The following is a 20,749-nucleotide window of genomic DNA, read 5'->3' as shown; positions in this document are numbered from 1 at the left end:
ACAAATGAATCATCTGGATGGAGATGAAAAATCCCGAAACGAGCAGCCCCATATTGCATATATTTTTTCTTTTAAACACTACGAGTTCGAATTTTTACAAACCGTACTTTAGTTAAAAGTAACAAAATTTCTAAATATACCTTTGTATATATGTTTTGTTATTATTACAACCGCTGTTGACATTCAGATCCTAAGTTTGGCTGAGAACTGGAATTGATGTATTAGTGTGGTGGACGCCATGAGTCATGACCATTAGCCCAGTTGGTGTTCGTGTCACTAATCTAAAATTTAATTTTTATTTTTGTCCTACATATTAAAACGGATGCAAGCAAAACATAATAACAATGTTAGTAACGGTCAACGGTTGAAGAAATAACTCAATAATCTTTTTAGACCGATAAATAAGTAGTTGTATTGTTAGAGTAAACTTACGGAAAATTTCCAGTTTAGTATACGTAGAGTCGGTTGTTTTGATTTACATGTTGAAGATATAAATTTTACAGTTTCAAAAAAAAAAAAAAAGATATAAATTTTATAACGTGCATTTGTTGCAAACAAAATATGTTGATTGTGGATTTTTGTGAAAACAATAAAATTCTATGTACAAATTTATTTATAATTATTTTCATAATATATTAGAAGAATAATTTAGATGATTAGAAAAAGTGTCTATTGCTATTATAAAATTCTTTGCTGGTTAAATATTTGCTAGTTTAGAGAATTTTAATTTTCTTAGACTAGCGCAATCTATATTATAATAGTTTGGTTATATTAGAACTTAATTAGTACAATGGCTAGTTTGGTTACAATATACTCCACAATAGTTTCATCTGAGTTTTTAATTCCGACGGCACAGTAACAAAGTACTTTGATTGACTGGATATGTAACATATTTATTCATTTACAAGAAAACATGAATTGGTCCACAACGCGATCGCAACAATCGAAAGCCAAAAATAAACAGAATACCATCGTAGAACGTCTAATCAATTTTGTCCTTATCTCTTATACATATTCAACTTTTAGTTAATGGTACACGAGATAAGTAAAGAAAACCCCACATTTTTGTCACGTCAAACGTACTCAACTTTAGAAAAACCCGATATTGAGTATTTATTTGGCCCCGCTCCTATGACATTTGTGGTTGAACACTATTACTGTTATTGACAAATCTCGTGATAGCAATGGCTATATATGGGACATGTGTATATCGTATAGTCACTCTCACATATAATCATGTATTGTATATAATTTAAAATGGTAGCCAAATGTCATTTATCTGAAAATTTATTATAATAAATGGAATTACAAGATCTAATACCAAAAATAATACTCTTTCGATATATTTGATGTTTTAGAAAAGTTTCGTTGTTTCGTAATAGATGAAGTTTACACAAATCTACGTAAATTTAACTTTATCAAAAACTGTGTAATCAATTAATTTTTTTTTTTTTATTTATAATTAAATAAACTAATTTTATATTGTAATTTAGTAATGCTTTTGATAAATTAGTTTTTTTATAATATTTGAAGTAAAACATCAAGTAACAAGAAACAGAGAGTATAAATTATAAACAAGAATATGAGTGGCCGCTTATTCTTTTATTAATTAACCAAAATCTGAAATGTCTATCTAATCAAAATATTATCATTGTAATGTAAACGGTAAACCAAATAATAATGCACCTTTGGTCATAATGTTTAAGGCATTTTTAGTTCAAAGATTAGCACGGTAGTCGATGTCTGTCCAAATCATGACATTGTAATCCAGATGATACGTATTACTTCAAATTTGTTTTATAGGAAAAAAATATAAAAACTAAATATATTTGATAAAGTGTGATTAGATCTGATCGATGTTGTCGTGAAAACTTAATCGGCGGGATTGGTGGGGAAAAAGAAATTACATTAGAAAACTATTAACATTATTCGATTTTAGATGACGATGATGCTGATGCTGACGAATGATGATGATGATGATGATGATGATGAATAATTAAGATAATTAATGAGTAATGACTCTGAATCTGACCTAACTCCAGTTTATTTAATATATAGTGTTCTTTTGTTAATTTACAATCATTTTTTGCATATTTTTTCAAGTTTTCTCCGTAGTCTAAGATTTTGCTTTTAAATATAACCAGACTTTGATTTGTAAATTTGTATTTGTATTTAATTTGTGTTTGTATTTAATGATATATCTGTAAATAGTCATATTTGTAAATGTAAATAATATATTTGTACTTAATTTTATATTTTAGCATTTTAGAGTAAAATGTATCACCGATATTGGGTGTTATATAAAAAAAATATAACATTTATATAATTAGATCCATGTCTAAGATATATAGCGAACAAATTTTTAAATAAAAAGTACAAAAATAGATAATTGTGAATTAGCATGTTATTTATAAATGATACATTAGCTATAATATTTGTAAGTAAATAAAATGATTGTTAAACTTCTATCAAATTTGGAACATGTACAAATTAAGATTTAAATCTGTAAGAAAATAAAATGAAAATATAAATTTGATGTAACTGATAAGAAATTATAATTGGGCTTAATTTTGTGTACATTTAAACCATGACTTTGCGGATGTTTGCTTTTTACTTTTATAAATAAATTATTTTGTCTAAGTGATAGTATATATTTTAAAATTTTACATGTGTTAAATAATTATTTAATAACATTTATAAGCATGATAATTTTATAGTTTATATTTTTTTTAATTTTATTTTGTCTTATAAACCGTCAATTGTATTACCACCATTTTTAGAATATGATCCGTGCATCTATACAAATTTTTTATTTTGTTTTTATTTTGTGGATCAAAATTTTACGATAATGTCTAATAAATTATTTTATATACATGTTAAGTTGGTAAATAATTATAATGGTGCATGTGCTATATTTATATTGGTAAGAAGAAGAATTTGTTAAAAAAAAAATGAAGAGTAACGTGAATTGGGGGGGAGAATGAAACTAAATGTAACTTATATTGTTACATAAATATTTTGTGCATATTATTGATATTCATTAATGTTTATAATGTTAATATGAAATAGATAAGTTAAAATATTTATATTGAATTGATTGTGAATTTAATTTAGGAAATGTTTTATTAATTTTGAAAAAGACATGAAAAACATAGAAGTAAGAGTAATTATTACTTCATTAATTTTAGAAAAGACAAAGATTACATAAAAATAAGTTTATTTAATTATTTCAAAGGTATTAAGTTATAAATATTGTGTAGATTTAAAGGTTAGTCTTAATTTATACTTTTTTTTAATAGATTAGATTCTTCATGCTTTAGATAGTGTGATTTTATAGGTAAAAGGATAAAATTTCTTTTAAAATGTGACTTGTCCAATCGGTTAAAACTTAAGAGCTTTAAACATTAGATATTTGATATATTTTCTCTTGACATCATTAGACATTGATTATCATATACTTGTACAATTAGCTGTGATCTTCCGTTATTAATTTTATAGTTATACTATACATCAAATAGCAAATAGGAGTCACCACAAGCATCAAACTGCAAGTTCAACGCAGAAATAGTATAATGGGCTTTATCAGCATCCAATGGTTGCAGATTTTTAATTGAGAAATCAACGTAACTGACGAAATTATTTAAGTTAATTTTTAGAAAACAAAACAAGATTTGGTAATAATATTTATCAATTTATGTATGCAAACCATTCGTTCAACATGATTTTTAAAATTCGTTTCAAAAATGAAATCAGTATCTGATAGCATAAAACTCTGTTAGCAAGTATTCTTTGGAGGAACCAGTGGTGGTAGTCCAGTGGCGCTTGAGGGAATAAACCCAATACGGCGAACCCTGGTTCGAGCCCCGCTGGCCACACGGATATGGGCTATTGCTTTCGGCTCATTTGAATGCCCAGGAGAGGGTCTATCCGTGGGCTGTACCTCCATCCGGGGGTTAAGTCTGTGTCTTTAATAGACCCGGATTTAACCCTTCTTTTATCAAAAAAAAAAGTATTCTTTGGAGGAATAACAATATATAGTAAGAAAAGTTGGTATTGTATGAAAACAGATAATCGGAAGAAAGACGTATAAGCCTTATCAAAAAAAAAAAAAAGACGTATAAGTATCCGTGGTCCATTTAGACATATTGATTGTACATATATGCAAATAAACTACTTTACAAAAGTAAAGAGAACAAGAATTTTTTTGTTTTGAAAGGTTGTGCATGGTGTGGTGGACATTGTTTTGAACTATTGATCTGATTTTATATTTATAGGAAAACATAGCTAAAGCTAATCCAGCTTGAGAAAAAAAAATCGAAAAACAAATCTTACAAAATATTAAATTAATCGTATATATTGATAGGCAAATATATGAACTCAATGGTGAATCAACACCCGAGCTAAATTTAGATTTTAGTCGACTCCTACTATTATATAGTCGGAAAAATAAATATCTTAATATTGGTGTAGGAAAACAAGATTAGATATTCCCACTAATCTACTACGTTTATGCACTTTCTCATTATAAATTGGTTTACATTTTATGTCACTTTTTCCATTGGCTAATTCTATAAAGTAATTTTTGATATTTTTTTGATAAATAAAGTAACATTTCAACAACAAAAAAACACGAAAGAAAATTTCGAACAAATGCTGAGATATGAAACATAGATCTATCTTAATGAATCAAAAATTTGGATGGTAATGGCCTTTTTCAAAAAGAAAAACATAGATCTGTTATCTATACATTTTATATTATAAAGAACATATTAATAAAAAATAAAGATAACTTGAAAATCAGGTTAAAAAGGCAAAGTGACTTTCTATCCTTTTTGTTATGCTTTCTGCATGTGTAGTCCACCACTTCTGAATCCTTACTGTAATATTTTTGTGATGCTTCGCACCATTAGGTTCCGTTACGTAGGTCTCACTAGACTTAATAATTAATACAATACAATACCTTTAACAAAAAATAATTAATACAATACCATGTTTTTCTTCTAAATCTGAATTCAAAACCCAAATAACATACATATACACAAATAAACATGTATCAAATTTGAATTGGTTTCACCATGTGTAACCGAGTTATCGTAGCTTAAACAACTTCAATGTATTACTTTATTTTTACTTCAAAATAAAGTAATTCGATAATAGAATTGAGTTTTACTTTAATCCTATTCCATTTTAAAATAAAAAATGAAATAATGACAAAAATAAAACTATTGTTCATTGATGGAGTAATCGATTTTTCTACTGCATAGTGGAGTAGGAAATAAAATATAGCATTGTTTTATTCCAAATTTCATTTTGCTGTTAAATGGAACGAAGTTGAAAATTATTTTGTAACAAAGCTTGTTTATCTGATCTCAAAGAGTAATATCAGGAAAAAAGGTGATATATAAATATGTCACATGATTAAGCATTTATAGGACTTTAATTAAGTTTTTATGTAAAGTGTATGCTGTCATGATCATAATACAGACAAATTAGCCATAGGTTCTGATCGGTTTTCCCATTAATTAGTTTTAAGATTTGCAAGTGTATCTAAGAGTGCAATAAAAATCTTCACATAATATATGCCCTCCCTTCTTCTTTTTTCTTTTTTAGAGCGATCAACCTTTTACTTTGTGATTAGATTTTGAAGTATATCAACAAGGTATAATAAACTTATAATATAGCTAAGGTCTTCCTGCATTCATTCATTTTATTAAGGAGTCGTCACACCATTATCTATGTTCCTGTTTTCCTTAGTCATACGTTGCTTTAGTCCAGTCTTTACGTCAATGTAACGCTTCTTCAGAAAACCCAAATTCATTTTATTTTCTATGCCAAATTCAATTAACTTTATACTCTTACAGTTTGTTGGGTTATATCGTACTCATACAAGCTAACGAAATTAATGTTAAACCCGTGATCCAACCGAGCCGCTGTGGATTAATCTGATTGCCACCTAAGTAGTTGGTGTGGCGAAGGATGGACCAATTTGATTTTCCAACACTATACATCTTTGATCTTTCTTCCACTTTCTCGTAATTTCCCTCTTTTATATAATATATAAATGTAATGTTGCGAAATATATGTATAATATGAATGTAAACATAAATGTCTTTATCTAATATACGTAACACATAGCATATAAAACAAAACAAAACAAAACAAATATGAAAAGCTCAACTGTTTTGGCAACTATGAAAAGCTCAACTGTAATATGACAATATAAACAATGAAAAATAAAATTAATTAGTTTAAAAACCTATCCGTGACGTGAAGGGATTATATTAATAATATGTTTATAAAATCAAATGCAGTTGACCACAATAATCTATTTCTAGGAATGAAAATCCATTTCACACTAGTTGCATAACTTTATTCTGAATAAATGTAAGTTATATTTTATTTTTTTGGTAAAATCAATTTAAGCTATATTATTGTCTATTGATCATCCTGTCACGTTTTCTTCAAAGCATGAACTCAGCCACGCATGTTCCATCTATCTTGTTCGTTTGTCTAACTTATGAAATCGATATTTATTATAAACCTACTATATTCAAGATAAATTAAAATGGAATATGAAAACGTATAATGGGACGAAATAAGTCTATTCTAAAATGATAAAAAGCTGTGAGCAAGTCTTAAGATAGGGATGATGTTGGGCGTAGTGTCTGACACTGAAGCAATATGGAAAATTAGACAAACGAATTGGTTGATAAGAAATAAAATACAAACCAAGACGATAAATAAATAAAATTAGACAACCGAAGATGTCTTTGTCTACTAGTTTGGTTTACTCCGGAAACCTATGCTTTCTAAACATTATTCATATTAACTTTATAGAAAATATTCATAATACTTTCTTGATATAAAAAGGTTTTATACACTAGATCCGCAAGCGACTTAAAAATATTAATAATTAAAAAGAGATATAAGACACCGCATGTAAGAAGAATAAAGAGAAAAGTAGTTGATCTTTGGATGGACTAAAGTTCTCTCTCTTCTCTCTTAAAAATCTTTCAGAGAGAGAACTTGAATCGTTGCCGGCTTCATTCCGACTTCGTCTTCTTCTCTATCACCGGTTCTTATCCGGTTTTGACTCCCGTAGTTCGGGCTTCTGACTCTGGTAAGAGGTGGTTCTCAAAACACTTTCTTAACTGGCTTTCTTCTCGCTTCATCGTCCGTCTGTGATGGTGATGGTGAGCTTGGTTCCGGTTCTCCGGTTCCTTTGTTTTACTTTTTGACCACCGCTTCCTGGTTGTATCTGCGGCGATTGACTCTCGATAAGAAGATCGGACTGTTTCCTCCTCCCCTTGGATAGGGTCGCTTCATCTTCGAGCTCTTCTACATCTTTAAAGATGTCTGTTTCTCGTGTTCAGGTGAGTCCGATTATTCAGATCGATTGAAGACAATCAATTCATCCATCTTTTGAAGCGTTGGTCTTTTGGTTCTCAATCGGCTTGGAAGTTCTTCGCTACGGTGCTCGTTCTGAGCTTACTCCCCTCGTCGTGTTGACGGCTTCGTCTTCCGGTGGTCGGAGCTCCGGCGAGGATCTTTTCCCGGCGATTAAGGTGATGACCTTCAAAGCACGTGTCTCCATCAGCTCTGTGTCTATACACGTGTCTCGCCTATCATCGACGTGTCGTTTTCCTCTGCGAAGGCTGCTTTGCCTTGGTTTTTTGGGCCCTTGTCTAGGTATCGTTTATTTCCTTAGCTTTGTCTGGGCCTCACCTTGTAATTATTTGTGTTGTTGGACTTCTGTCCATGTTTAATATTTATAAGATGACAAAAAAAAAAAAAAAAAGATTTTTATTTTCTTTGTGGTCGACCTGTCCCACAGCGAAAATCACCAGAGTTATGACAACACCTACTTGTCCGTACTACAAACACGTTATCGAATGATTCCGATTTTCTCTTTCAATCCTTTTTATTAAATTATATTTATTAATACATTATTAATTCAAAAAAAAATACTTCCTCTATTCTCTGAAACAAGTGTTCACGCTTATTAAAAATTCAAAAAAATTTTATAATTTAATTTTTTTTATTTTATTATACACTTTTCAATAATTTTTTACCAATAAATTTAATTAATTTAAATATTTTTATTTAATGTTTTTTAAAAATATAAAAAATACTTTAAACATATAGAAAATCTATATTTTTGGAACAAGTAAAAAATCTAAATCATTTTAATTTCATGAACGGATAGATTAATAGATTAGAAAGCGATGTGAAACTACAAATGAAGAAACAAACAAAATGGTGGTACCGAAACAATAATTTTATTTAATACTAATAAAATACTTTTCAGTGTAGTTTCACGAAGAAATGAAACAGAAAGGTTCGCTTGGTCCCCACTTAGACGTGGCTTCAATTTTCACATTATGGACCCACACTTTTTGCACGTGCATCTTCACTATGGAGAGCTCGTCGTAAATAATTTTAGTAAATGAAAAACATGACTGTTTTTTTACTGTCATATACTATCTTCGTTTCTAAATAAATAATGTTTTAATTTTTTTTTTAATGTTTTAAAAATAGAAGATGTTTTTATATACCAATGTACTTTTAACTTTATCAAAAACTATATAACTAATAATATTTTGTAATATATGATTGGTTGAATAATTTTAATTTATATTTTAATGATATTTTTTAGATAAAAAGCAAAATTTTTAATAAGTGTGCATAATCCTAAAATTTCAGAGTATATTTCTCTTTGACAATTGATTTGACATATAGGTATCTGTTCAGAAAATGAGTATCTGACAAGACAAAAATAATTGTATTATGCTGAATAAGATTCAGTTGCATTCGATCTTCTCTTTTTATAGTTGCATTTAATCATTATTTCTATAAGAATACATATGATGCCCAACATGTATTACAAATCGTTATATTTAAGGTAACAAAAACATTTTTTTATTTAAAAAAAAATATTTTGAAATGCTTTTTCGTTTAGGATTTTAAATTGCCAACTATTAAAATTAAAATAAAATATAAACCACCGCAAAAGAAAAAAAAAGTAACAGCTATCAGAAATTCAGAATATAAAAAACGTATAGGTTCACGGGTCTCAGATATGCCATGGAGTTTCGTAACTACAACTGCATGACGAGAGCTTTTGAGATGGTTTAAAATTTTAAATCAGTAAAACTGAAAATCGAGAATGTGAATATTTATTATCATTTTACGTACACTGTCTAGTATTAAATATCATTGAATGTTAATTTTATTTATCACCAAAAAAGGAAAAGAATCTATAAGATATATATTAGTTGACTAAAAGGAGATTAAATTATAATTAATGTAGACAGAGTACAATGAACTAACATGTTTGATTGGAAAACAGTTTTATATAGTAATACATTCTTATATATTTAATTTTAAGTTTAGAAGTAACACAGAATAAGATACTGATATTATAAAGATGCTTTGACTAGTCAAGGTATACTGTTCCATACGTTTGTGTGCCAAGGAAACATGCATGAGTGCATCAAGAACAAAAAAAAATACTATAAAATATTACAGATTTGTTTCTTTTTACAACCCAATATTGCGAATTTCCAGAAACACATATACACATATATTTTGTCTCTATATATAAATAGATATGCAAGTAAATATTCGGATTAAGATCATAATCTTTTGTTTCCAGAATTTCTATTTTATTAAAACTAAATCTAATAATTAGTAAATATATATATGTCTAAATAACTAGTCATACAAGAAAAAAATAGAAAACAATTATTTATAGAAAATTAAATAATTTGACTTTTTCTCTCACCTTAAATAAAAGCCAACCCCCATGGATTTCTTCACCAGTCGCCACAACTCTCCTTCTCCCTCTCTCTTTAATCATATATATATATATAGTCTCTCGGAGCTTTTTATACGAAGTATCAATGGCTGTTGAAGCTCATCACATGAACATTTTCTCTCCTCAGTTGTTATCAGACAGGTAACAAAACTCTAACAAACTGATTTTTATTTTGTTTTCTTGACAAGAAATGGTCTCTTCTTGATGTCCTTCATTTTAAAGCTCTCTCGGTCCTTTTCAAATGGGTTTCCCATAATCATTTTTGTGTGTTATTTGCAGAGATTGTGTTAAACTCAAACAAGACATGAACCACGGCGAGTTTCATCTCCCCGCCGGCGAAGTTCCGTTTGTAACCAGTGAATCTCTCGCCATAGATCCTTTAGCTAAAGCTTGCTTCAACAAATCAGAAAATGGTCCCACTTACAACTTCAACTCATCCTCTGTTCTTCCTCCGTCCGCAAAACGTCCGAGAGGATGTCAATACCTTGACTCAGACGCTCATTTCGCGTCTCCGGTTAAACGGAGGTCCGGTGCCTTTGGCTTAACCTCATCGTTGATAAACGCTGAACTCGTGTCTCAGATCCAAAACCAACAACAGTCGGAGATTGATCAGTTCGTAGCTCAACAAACGGAGAAGCTTAGAATAGAGGTTGAAGCTCGTCAGCGAACGCAAACGCGGATGTTAGCGTCTGCGGTTCAAAACGCGATAGCCAAGAAGTTAAAAGAGAAAGACGACGAGATCGTACGTATGAGAAATCTTAATTGGATATTACAAGAGCGAGTCAAGAGTCTTTACGTTGAAAACCAAATATGGCGTGAGATGGCTCAAACCAACGAAGCACACGCTAACAACCTTCGAACAAACCTAGACCAAGTTCTGGCTCAAATCCAAACGTTACCAATCGCACCAACCGTTGCAGAAGACGATGCGGAGTCGAGCAGCGGAAGTTGCGTCGAAGGTGGTGAAGCTATTACTGCGGTTGGTGGTGGTTGCAAGCGGTGTGGTGAGAGAGAAGCGAGTGTGTTGGTGTTACCTTGTCGTCATTTGTGTTTGTGTACCGTTTGTGGTTCGGCTTTGTTACAAACTTGTCCGGTTTGTGATTCGGTCATGAACGCTAGCGTACATGTTAACATGTCTGCTTGACCATTTTTTCTTCTTTTTTTGTGCAATTAAATTCATATTTTGTTTTTTTTTTCTTATAACTTTTAGTTAAGGATTAAGATCGAAAAATATAATTTTCGTTTAGCCAAATAATTATTTTATTTTTGTAAGTTAGATTCTTTTGTTAACTATATTTTATTTACAAAAAGTTGCCAAATAATTATTTTATTTTTGTAAGTAAGATTGGAATATTTTTCTGTAAGTAAGATTTGAATATTTTTTTCTTGTAATCAGTTTATAGGAAAATTTTCATTTAGTCAAATAATTATCTTATTTTTGTAAGCAAGATTGGAATATATTTTTTTGTAATCAGTTTATAGGAAAATATCCCCACGCAAATGAATAGAAAGAAAGGAATATTATCAAAGTAAATTGTTGACAAAAAAAACAATCAAAGTCAATTACATGAGTTTGAGTTATCTAATTTCATTTTGATAGATTTGCAGAATGCGACACAAATTGAAAAATTATAAAAGTTGTCTATATATATACTATTGCAAGTTGGCGGTATCTTTTATCTTTCCAACCCCACGAACCATATAAAACAAGAAGAATCATACTTCGCTATCGAAAATAAAATAAATCATCAAAAAAGAAAGTGTCTGAATTCGAATGCCTCAACCACATTTTCAGTTAATTAGTCATTATAGTTGTCGTGTAAAAAATAATTATAGTTGTCGTGTAAAAAATATTTCAAATTCGGGTCATATGATTCATATCATGTGCACTGCATGTATAGACAACGAAAAAAACCCACTCAAATGGGTTTTAAATTATATATTTAAGTATATACATTATATAAACCAAATTGTTGACAGAAGAGAAAATATATATATACTATAGTAACCAAATAAGAACGATGAATACGATCTGTAAATTCACGAATTACGATGATTGCGTCCAAGAAACGTTACTCCAATAATTTATTTCAAAGTTTCTCCTTCTATTATAGTAATATTTTCTGTATTATATAAATATGGATAGGAATTAAGATCATGATTATCGCTATAACCGTAATGCACGGTTTCTTAGGCTCAATTTTTTTTGTCCGATTAAAAAAAATAAAAAATTAAAAAGCTCATCGTGGACCGTCACGTGTTAGTGGGATCCGCGAACAGTGCAAGAAACAGACCAAAGTCGATCTTTATTTCACGACTTCTGGAACCGATTTTAGAAGTTTTTGTGGAACCCAAAACATAAAGTTTGTTAAGAAATCCACTAATCTCCGGCAATAATCATGCTTTAATGGCACGTACATAAATAGTGGCCAAAATGAAAATGGTACGACTTTGAGAGGGTTCGTACAGTACTTAACCAAAGGAGTTGCAGTAAAGAAAGAGCGATAGAATTAACTTACATGTTTATAATCTCCATGTCTTTGCTCCTGTACTATTCAATCGTAAAAAATCGTTCATAATTCAGTAATTTGAAATAGACGATACATCTGAATATTGTCGTCATTTCTCACGCTTTAGCTGAAGTTATCGCTTTTCTCTTGGATCTAAAGATTTGAATGGCTTTGCAATCATCATTGTACCTAGCTATCATTAGAAAGAGGTTGATACATCTAATTAAATCATTACTGTAAGTGTTTTAATACTATTTATATGTATTACTTCATAGTTAAATATCCACATTTGTTTTAACTCCTCTGCTTCTTCAATTTCAGGGTTAATGATCACTATGGGAGCATCAAACATTCTTATGGCCGTAATTTAAACATAAAATAATTCTGGAATTATTTTTACTTTATAAATTTTATAAGAAAATATGGTTATGGATTGTAGAAAAAAATAGTCAGTAATTAATTGGTTGGATGACTTAAGATCCCTCTCTACCAGTTTACTTTAACATATTTTATAGAGTAAATTGGATTGAAACCCAGAAAACGATAAAATTAGCAAAGTATTTACGATGAGATAAGTTTGGGCCGCACAGTGTAAAAAAGTAAGACGAAATTACCTCTCAATCCTTTTGTTGCTGTTTCTGGAGCGTTGTCTTAGGTGATTTGATTAGCTAACTAGGAATAGGAGTAAAAGAGTCCAAAATTAATACGTAAATGTTAACAATTACACTTTAGATATATATAGCTAAATAGTCGTTTAAGTTTGTGTATATGATGCAAATTCACTAGTTTATATGATATATATGTATATTATATATATATATATAGATTGTAACCACCTCAAATTTTGAGATAATTATCATGTGAAAATTAAGATAAAAAAATTATGGGCATATTGATTGTGTCTAATAAATTAATCATCCGATTAGTATATCCAAAACTAAAAAATCTTTATATTTTAAGAGAAATAGTGATAATGTCAAATATAACACACACAAAAATTCATCATATGATAAGCTATCCTGTAAATGGGACAAATTATAATTTGGGCTACTCAATATGTATCCATGTTTTAGTTATTAGCCAGCAGCTTAAACCTGGTTAACATAAAATATTGATTCTTATGCGAAGCAAGCAAACAATTTTTCACATCAACAATTATATTTTCTTTTTCTTTGTTCAACCTGATAATCTCTAACAAAAATAAAGTGAAAGTAATTAATTGATTTAGAGATGCATACTAGTAGTATATATTTTTTGTTACCCAATACATAACAATCACACGACAAGATTACCTTGAGAAAAGAAAGGAAAATAGGACTATACCTCGTGGGACCAATCTCATTACAAAACTACCAAAAGACGACATGTTCAATTTAATGTGACAGATCCGTTTACATAAACTCAATGACAGCTCCATTATAGAAAAAACAAGAAAAGAGTAAGCACTAATACCAGGCAACTAGTTTTTTTTTGTTTGTTTGTAAGGGAGTACGAGTATCAAGAGTTGAACCTAAAATGCGTTTAGTTTTTGTTCCAGAACGATCATGAAATTACCTCTCGGTAGCCATGGAGTCATTCAGCCTGAATGGGATTAGTCGCTATGTTATATGGTCTGCTGAAAAGCGTTCAGATAGACAAAAATGACCGTTGCACAAGTTTCTCTTTCGAGATTAGCCACTATGTTAAATGGAGTATTGGATAGATTTTCATTTATTTATAATACCACTATATCATAACATCTCATTACCTCATATCTATCTTAAATAGATTTGTAAATCTTGAATCATCTCGTTTGCAGTTTGGCACTGTGTTTTATATTTCCAGATATACCACTTTACGTGATACTCGAACTTCGTGAAGGCGAAGGCTTTGAAAATAGAAATACCTTTACGGCTTACGTGCGATTCCTTCTCATCCCTATAAGATAGTAGTAGTAATTAATAGAAGAAGAATATTTCTCTATCGGAATTATAAAAATAGTGAAAAAACAAATACGTTCGAGTTCAAATGCTTTAACTACATTGCGGTACATAGCATTATAGTCGTGTCGGTGTGGTAAATATTTCAAATTCGGTTCATATCATGTGAAGAATATATAGACAACGAAAAAACGGTTAGGTAACGTTCGAACAAAAAAAACTTCTCTCTAAAAACGCTCTGTCTTCTCTCTAGGTTTTCACCACCGCAAACAGTGTCTCCGGCCGACGGAGTGGGCTCCCACAGCCACCATCGGTCCAGTTTGTGTTTTTTTCTTTTCTTGTTCGCTTTGTATATCTTCTTTTTGACTCCGAGATGAAGAAGCTTCGTCAGTTCTTATCGTCGACTTATGACTCTGGGGGTGGAGGCTTTCATAGCCTTGCGTCGCCGGCTTTTGTTTTTTCGACCTTTCTATCCAAGGTGGGGTTATTGGTTACGTGTTGTTGTCTTGTCGGCTTGGCTTTCTGGGATGAGATCTCGAGTAGATCGATTGATGCTCTCCGAGATTGAAACTAAGACATGGAAGACAAACGAGATGGTGGTTCTAGATTTCTTTAATCCGATGTTTGGCGGCTTGATGGCTCTGATGAGATATCGATATTGATCTTTCGAAAGCTCTCCGAAGATGTCGTTGAACCTGGTGGGATTCCGGCGAAACACCGTTTGGTTTCGGCAGTGGAAGAGGGATAGGGATATGATGACATGTGTTTTCCTCGCTGTTGAGGATTAAACACGTGTGCGTGTGACGTGTCCGAATTGGTTTGGTGTTGGGTTTAGCCTTATGGGCTTTTATATTTTGTGATGTTTGGGCCTTTTTTTGGGCTCTAGTTGTATGTTGTCGGGTTTGGTCCAGTTGGACCTCAACTTTTTAATAAAATAATAGATGACAAAAAAAATATAGACAACGAAAACCCTATAATAATCGGATGTTAGCTATATCAATCTATCTTATTAAAGTAGAAGTTCTTTAAGCTTTTGTTTGGCAATATTGATAGTAATAGAAAAATAAATATAATGTTGTTTGGAAACATGGATAGCAGTAAGTTAGGAAAAAATAATAGACTTATGCTATTAAATAAATTGGAAATCCATTACATTATATTAAAAAGTAATGGGCTTATGTTACTTGATATACATATCCAAATCAAAATAATAATTTAAAATTGATTTATATCAAAAATTCATTCAAAAATATGCATATATTCAAAAATTAATTTTTACTAACATATTTTCCAATAACTATTATAAAAATGTTTTCAATATATATAAGAAAAATACAATACAAAGCCCAATTTCAAACACCAACTTGAATTATGGTTTTTATATTTCACACATAAATTTAGAAATATAATATATGTGATTATTTATATGATTGTACGTATAAAATATTATTAATTATAAGATTACTTATTTGATGGTACATATAATATACGATTAATTATATGATAACACATATTTTTGTAACATATGATGACACATATATGATATATAATAGTGATTATGGGTGGGCGATCGGGTTCGTTTTTGGGTCTGTTTGGATTTCGTGTTCGGTTCAGATCCTTGAAGATTCAGTTCGGATTTGGATAACCAATTTAAATTATTTTTTAAAAATTTAAATTTATTATATGCTTTAATTTTTTAAAAATATATAAACAATAAAATATGTTACATATAAATTGGAATAACATATGTCAGAGTACCTAACTTAACATATAAATTGGTTTGATTTAAATATTTGGATAGAAAATTAATAATTATTTGAAAATTTTAAAGTTTTGAGTATATTTTAACTATTTTAGATATTTACGTTTGATTATTTGTATATATTTTCACGTATTTAGATGAACTTAAAAGTATCATATATATTCTGGATGTTTTTATGTATATTAAATCTAAAAATAATTAATATATATAAGTATATAAATCTATTTTGGATACCCAAAATATTTCGGTTCAGATCGGATTATGTTTCAGTTCTTCAAATACCAAAATTTTGAATAATTCAAATATTTAATCAATTTCGGTTCAGATTTGGTACCATTTATTCGGATTGGGATCGGTTCGACTCTTCAAATTCGAATTTGTCCAACCCTAATAGGGACATAAAAAAACAAATAACATTGTATTTTTGTAAAAATACATCCGCGAAATCCAGTTCTCATTAAAACCAGGGTCCCTTGTAACTATGAATACGACGTTTGACTACACGAGTTACGATGACTGCGAACAAAAAACAATACCATTTCTGTTGCTAAAAAAAGTCATTATTTACTTTTTCTTTGTTAATCAGGATTTGTTGGACATTCAGACTAAATATTTTTTAAACTTGGGTGAATGGAAATCAAACTAATGGCACAATGAAACTAATTCGATATACAAAACCAGTAACTCAAAGTACCAGTGATGAATCATTTACTTATTTTAACATCTGAAAATATCTTTATTTAATTTGAACGTAAAAGACAAGTTAATTTCATAAAACGCAATGTATATCTATAAGGATTCAAGAAAAAATAATACTATAAAAGAAGTGACATTGTACTATACTTTTCCGATAAAACTTTGCATGTAGTAGTGACTTTTTTGGGTATGAAAGAATCACTCACAGCTTTGAAGTTGTCTTCCCATTTTAAAGCCTTTTCATATCTGTGCGTTTTCGCCATCATTTTTAACTTGTCTTCGGCAAATATAGCAAAAATATATAGCAATAATAAATTTCAGTTTGGTGTAATAAAAATATGTCATAGTTTAGATTAAAATGGTACGTTACATTGAATAAATTGTGACCAAAATGAAACTGGTCTCTGTGAGGACTAGTTACTTAGAAATGGTACGTTACATACTTACATTGGAAACACTGTCTTTCTCGTGCATGTAACCTAATAGTTTGGTTATCTAAATACTATATATAATATGTCTGGTTTTGTAACAAACAGTTGGGTATAAGGTATCTGATTATTTGCTGGAAAAACACAGTATCATTGGGCTAACTTCTAAAATGGGCTGATAATCATGTTCCTACCCAATTTTTTTTTTTTTTTTGTATAATGGCTTTTCCTACCCAAATCTTTGTTTTTTTTTATTATAGCAAACATCTGGATGAAATTAAACCGCAAGTTTTTAAGGACCGATTTGATCTGCACATATACTTCAACAGAAATTAGACATCTCTGTTGGTTTGAAGTTGGACTTGACTTGAGCCAAGAGAGTACAGACAAATATGGAGTGATTTGTCGAAGTCTTTTTTGGTTTGGTTAAATTTGTTGCTTCTACATATAACATGTGTTGTTATTTCACAACAAGAAACATATAAGTTTACTAACAAATACTTGAAGTACAATACAAAATTCAAATCCAGTGGTATCACAGGTAAATTAAAACCTAAGTTTTACCTAAATAACACAGTCCAATCGACTACCAGCTCATAAAGATCCAATATTATCTTTTTTGATTTTATTTGAAAAATAATTTTTTGGCTTTGAAACAATTGAAATTTTACTTGATCTATTAAAATTTCTGGAAAAAAATCTAAAATAATTCTGTGTGGAAATTATTTTTATCAAGTTGGTTATTAACAGTCAATACCGACGAAACGTATATTTACAGAAAAGTTAACAGGCCAATCTTGTTTGGTATTTTCCCCTAAAAGTCTAAAAATATTAACGAGGTGTATAAGATCAAATCTGTGCAGGTAAATACAATGGAAGCAGTATGGTATGCAAGTAAGTTGACAATGAGCCTATAACTCGCTAGCCTAATTCTATAGTGGCCTAATTCTACTGACGGGACCTACTGACTGGGGCTAATTCTATATAACGGCCTGCAGGTTGGACCTTTGCATAATTTAATTTAGATCACTGTAGTGGTTCTTTACTGTATTGGTTGACTTCCAATTTTTTAAAAATAATATATATAGACATAAATCTTTAAAGTATAAAAAATATATTAAAATTCTTAGTAAATGTTTATGGCCACTAAAATCTTAAAACCCACCGCTTTTCGTTAAATTGCTATCTTGAAAGAAACAAAAGTACTATTCATTTTTATAGTATCATACAACTTGCGAGAACATTACACGCCAAGAGCTAACACCAAGAATATAGAAAGAACATTGAAAAAGACATTGAAAAAGACTATAGACTCGTGGGACGAATTACATTTACATATCTACCAAAAGACATGTTCTTACAAATGTGATAGATAGTACCACGTAAGTGAATTACAAGGAAACAAAACCGATAGAGGATCAAGACTTAAACCTAAAAACGGTTCTTCAGTTCGATAAAGAAATCCACATGCCGCAGCATTAGTTAGGCCCATTTGGCGAGAATCGACATTCCACCACACCCGAGAAGAGCCGCGGCGAAACATTTGAACTGCACTTTGATGCTGCCTTGAAGCTTTGGCCCCATGAACTCTGCAGCTAGAAGGTCAACGAGTGCCATGTAGATGAGCAATCCGGCCGAGCATGCATTGAGAAGTCCAACAGTTATCAAAGCATTGGGACTGTTTTCTCTGTAAACTGTTGATAGAGCGATTCCTAACGCTATTCCGAATGGAGTTGTCACCGCGAAAAAGAACGCCATAACAAACTTTTTCAAGTTCGTATACTCAGCCTGGAAATATGTCAAACATCAAACATTTGAAGAAGATGTAAAAGTTTTATATATAATTTTATATACCTGGAGAATGCAACCTCCAAGTCCCATGCCTTCAAACATTTGATGGAAGCAAAGAGCTGCGATGAGTCCTTTAATGGTGCAAGTATCATTAGTTGCTCCTAGAGACAGTCCAATGACCACAGAGTGAACTATGATTCCAAGCTCCAAGACCTAAATATCCATTGAAATTAAATTGAATGGTATTTAGTAATATGTTATTTAAACTGATAAAGGGATTGATTGGTAGAGACTGTACCTTTGGATTTTTTGCTTTAAGATTTAAGCTGTAGATTTTGTGGCTTTAGCTTTTAATTTTATTGCCGTAGGTTTATTTCAAAGTTTTAATAGCACTAAACCTAAAACTCTAGAAAAATTGATTTTTAGAGCAATTATATTTCATTTTAAAGATTTTGGGCTTTAGCTTTAGTTTTTATTAATAAAACTTGATTGCTCCGATTTTATTGCTTTAGAAAGAATTATGGCTGTGTAGAGTACTCACAGTCAACACCAATCAACCCCAAAGTCAAAAAAGAAGAAAAAATGGTAATTTCGATTAATAGGTTTACAATATTTCCATATGTGTATTTACTACTAACCATAGCAATGACTCGGTATCGCAAGAGTTGTGCATTCGTGGAATCATCATCTTTTGTTGGTAAGGTAACATTATTTGCCGGGCCGTGACCATGACCATGGGGTATGATTCCAACGGCTTTCTTGCTAGCATAGAGGCTCGTAGCCATGGAATCGATGGCTAGAGTGATTAGACCAGACAGCATAGCGAGAAACCCCGTGAAGGGAAACTTGTGCCACGGGTTCTCTTCAAGACATTGTGATGACAACATGTCGAAAGAATCAGGCAACACGTGCATAAAACCGGTTCCGAGGATGATCCCGGAGGCGAAGCACTTAACAACTGTGAAAATGTCACCGTCGGGTCGGAGGAACGGTACCGAACGGCTAAAGAGAGGAGCGCCCACACCAATCATGCTAGCGACTAGGATTGTGGCGATAGCTATGATTTTGAGAGGCAAAGCTTTAGATCTGTTGACGCACGGGTTCGCTGACTCGCTTGCGCATTCTTCAGTCACCGTTGAAGTTGCTGGAGAAATTGTGAACGAGACAAAGATGATTACAACGAAGGTTGTTTTGATTAAAAGTATTGAAGTTGAAGACATTTTTTTTTTCTTTCGGAGTTTTGTGTTTCGGATTGTTATGCGTCTTTGGACTTGTTGGATGAGTCGGTTTATATAGTAACTAGTATTATTGCCCATGCTATGCATGGGTTAATTTATTGTTTTTTTTTATATTTGATCACTGTCATAATTTGCAATCAGAATAAGTATCATTTAAAAAAAATAGTATGAACTGTGGCACATAATTTAGAAGTGTCTGTATCGAAACAAAGCGGTTAAAGTGGCAAAACAATAACATTCTAGATTAAGACCCGCGCCTTCCGCGGGATAAACATTATATATATAAATTATTTTATGTATTATATGTTCTTACATATTATCAAATAATAAATATATATTGAATAATTAAAAGTCAGTAACTATTACATATATAATTAAATTGGTGCGAATTTATAAATCAATTTTATTAATCCAAACAATTTTTAAAAAAAATTGATAGGATATGTAATTAAATTTAAATGATATTAACATACATAATATATTTTTAATATTAATGTCTATTAAACTATGCTTTCTACTCATATGTTTTTCTTATCATGTTTATCTTTAATAGCAAAAACTTTAAATTATTGATAACAAAATTTTCAT

General features: G+C 30.6%; 2 protein-coding genes across 2 annotated transcripts; one reads left to right on the top strand and one right to left on the bottom strand.

Moving 5' to 3' along the window:
• Nucleotides 1-9,831: 9,831 nt before the first annotated feature.
• Nucleotides 9,832-11,069, top strand: LOC106305810 (E3 ubiquitin-protein ligase BOI-like). The gene is made up of 2 exons (XM_013742203.1): nucleotides 9,832-9,958; nucleotides 10,097-11,069. The coding sequence occupies exons 1-2, from the start codon at nucleotides 9,903-9,905 to the stop codon at nucleotides 10,959-10,961; spliced, it is 921 nt and encodes a 306-aa protein (XP_013597657.1). The 5' UTR covers nucleotides 9,832-9,902; the 3' UTR covers nucleotides 10,962-11,069.
• A 7,300-nt stretch (nucleotides 11,070-18,369) lies between these two features.
• Nucleotides 18,370-20,168, bottom strand: LOC106305809 (fe(2+) transport protein 1-like). The gene is made up of 3 exons (XM_013742202.1): nucleotides 19,562-20,168; nucleotides 18,987-19,136; nucleotides 18,370-18,920 (listed from the first exon to the last, which is right to left on the bottom strand). Exons 1-3 carry the CDS (start codon nucleotides 20,141-20,143, stop codon nucleotides 18,615-18,617), a joined length of 1,038 nt encoding a protein of 345 aa, XP_013597656.1. The 5' UTR covers nucleotides 20,144-20,168; the 3' UTR covers nucleotides 18,370-18,614.
• Between the last annotated feature and the right edge of the window lie 581 nt (nucleotides 20,169-20,749).

Source organism: Brassica oleracea, chromosome C7 (genome assembly GCF_000695525.1).
Source record: "Brassica oleracea var. oleracea cultivar TO1000 chromosome C7, BOL, whole genome shotgun sequence".
Lineage (NCBI taxonomy): Eukaryota > Viridiplantae > Streptophyta > Magnoliopsida > Brassicales > Brassicaceae > Brassica > Brassica oleracea.
This window is presented reverse-complemented; position numbering and strand designations above follow the sequence as displayed.

Excerpts from the sequence above, each read along its gene's own strand:
- LOC106305809 (XM_013742202.1), bottom strand. The coding sequence starts at position 20,143 with ATGTCTTCAACTTCAATACTTTTAATCAAAACAACCTTCGTTGTAATC. Across the intron at positions 19,137-19,561 it reads GATACCGAGTCATTGCTATG|GTCTTGGAGCTTGGAATCAT; the intron begins GTTAGTAGTAAA and ends ATGGATATTTAG. Across the intron at positions 18,921-18,986 it reads TTGGAGGTTGCATTCTCCAG|GCTGAGTATACGAACTTGAA; the intron begins GTATATAAAATT and ends ACATATTTCCAG.
- LOC106305810 (XM_013742203.1), top strand. The coding sequence starts at position 9,903 with ATGGCTGTTGAAGCTCATCACATGAACATTTTCTCTCCTCAGTTGTTA. Across the intron at positions 9,959-10,096 it reads CCTCAGTTGTTATCAGACAG|AGATTGTGTTAAACTCAAAC; the intron begins GTAACAAAACTC and ends TGTTATTTGCAG.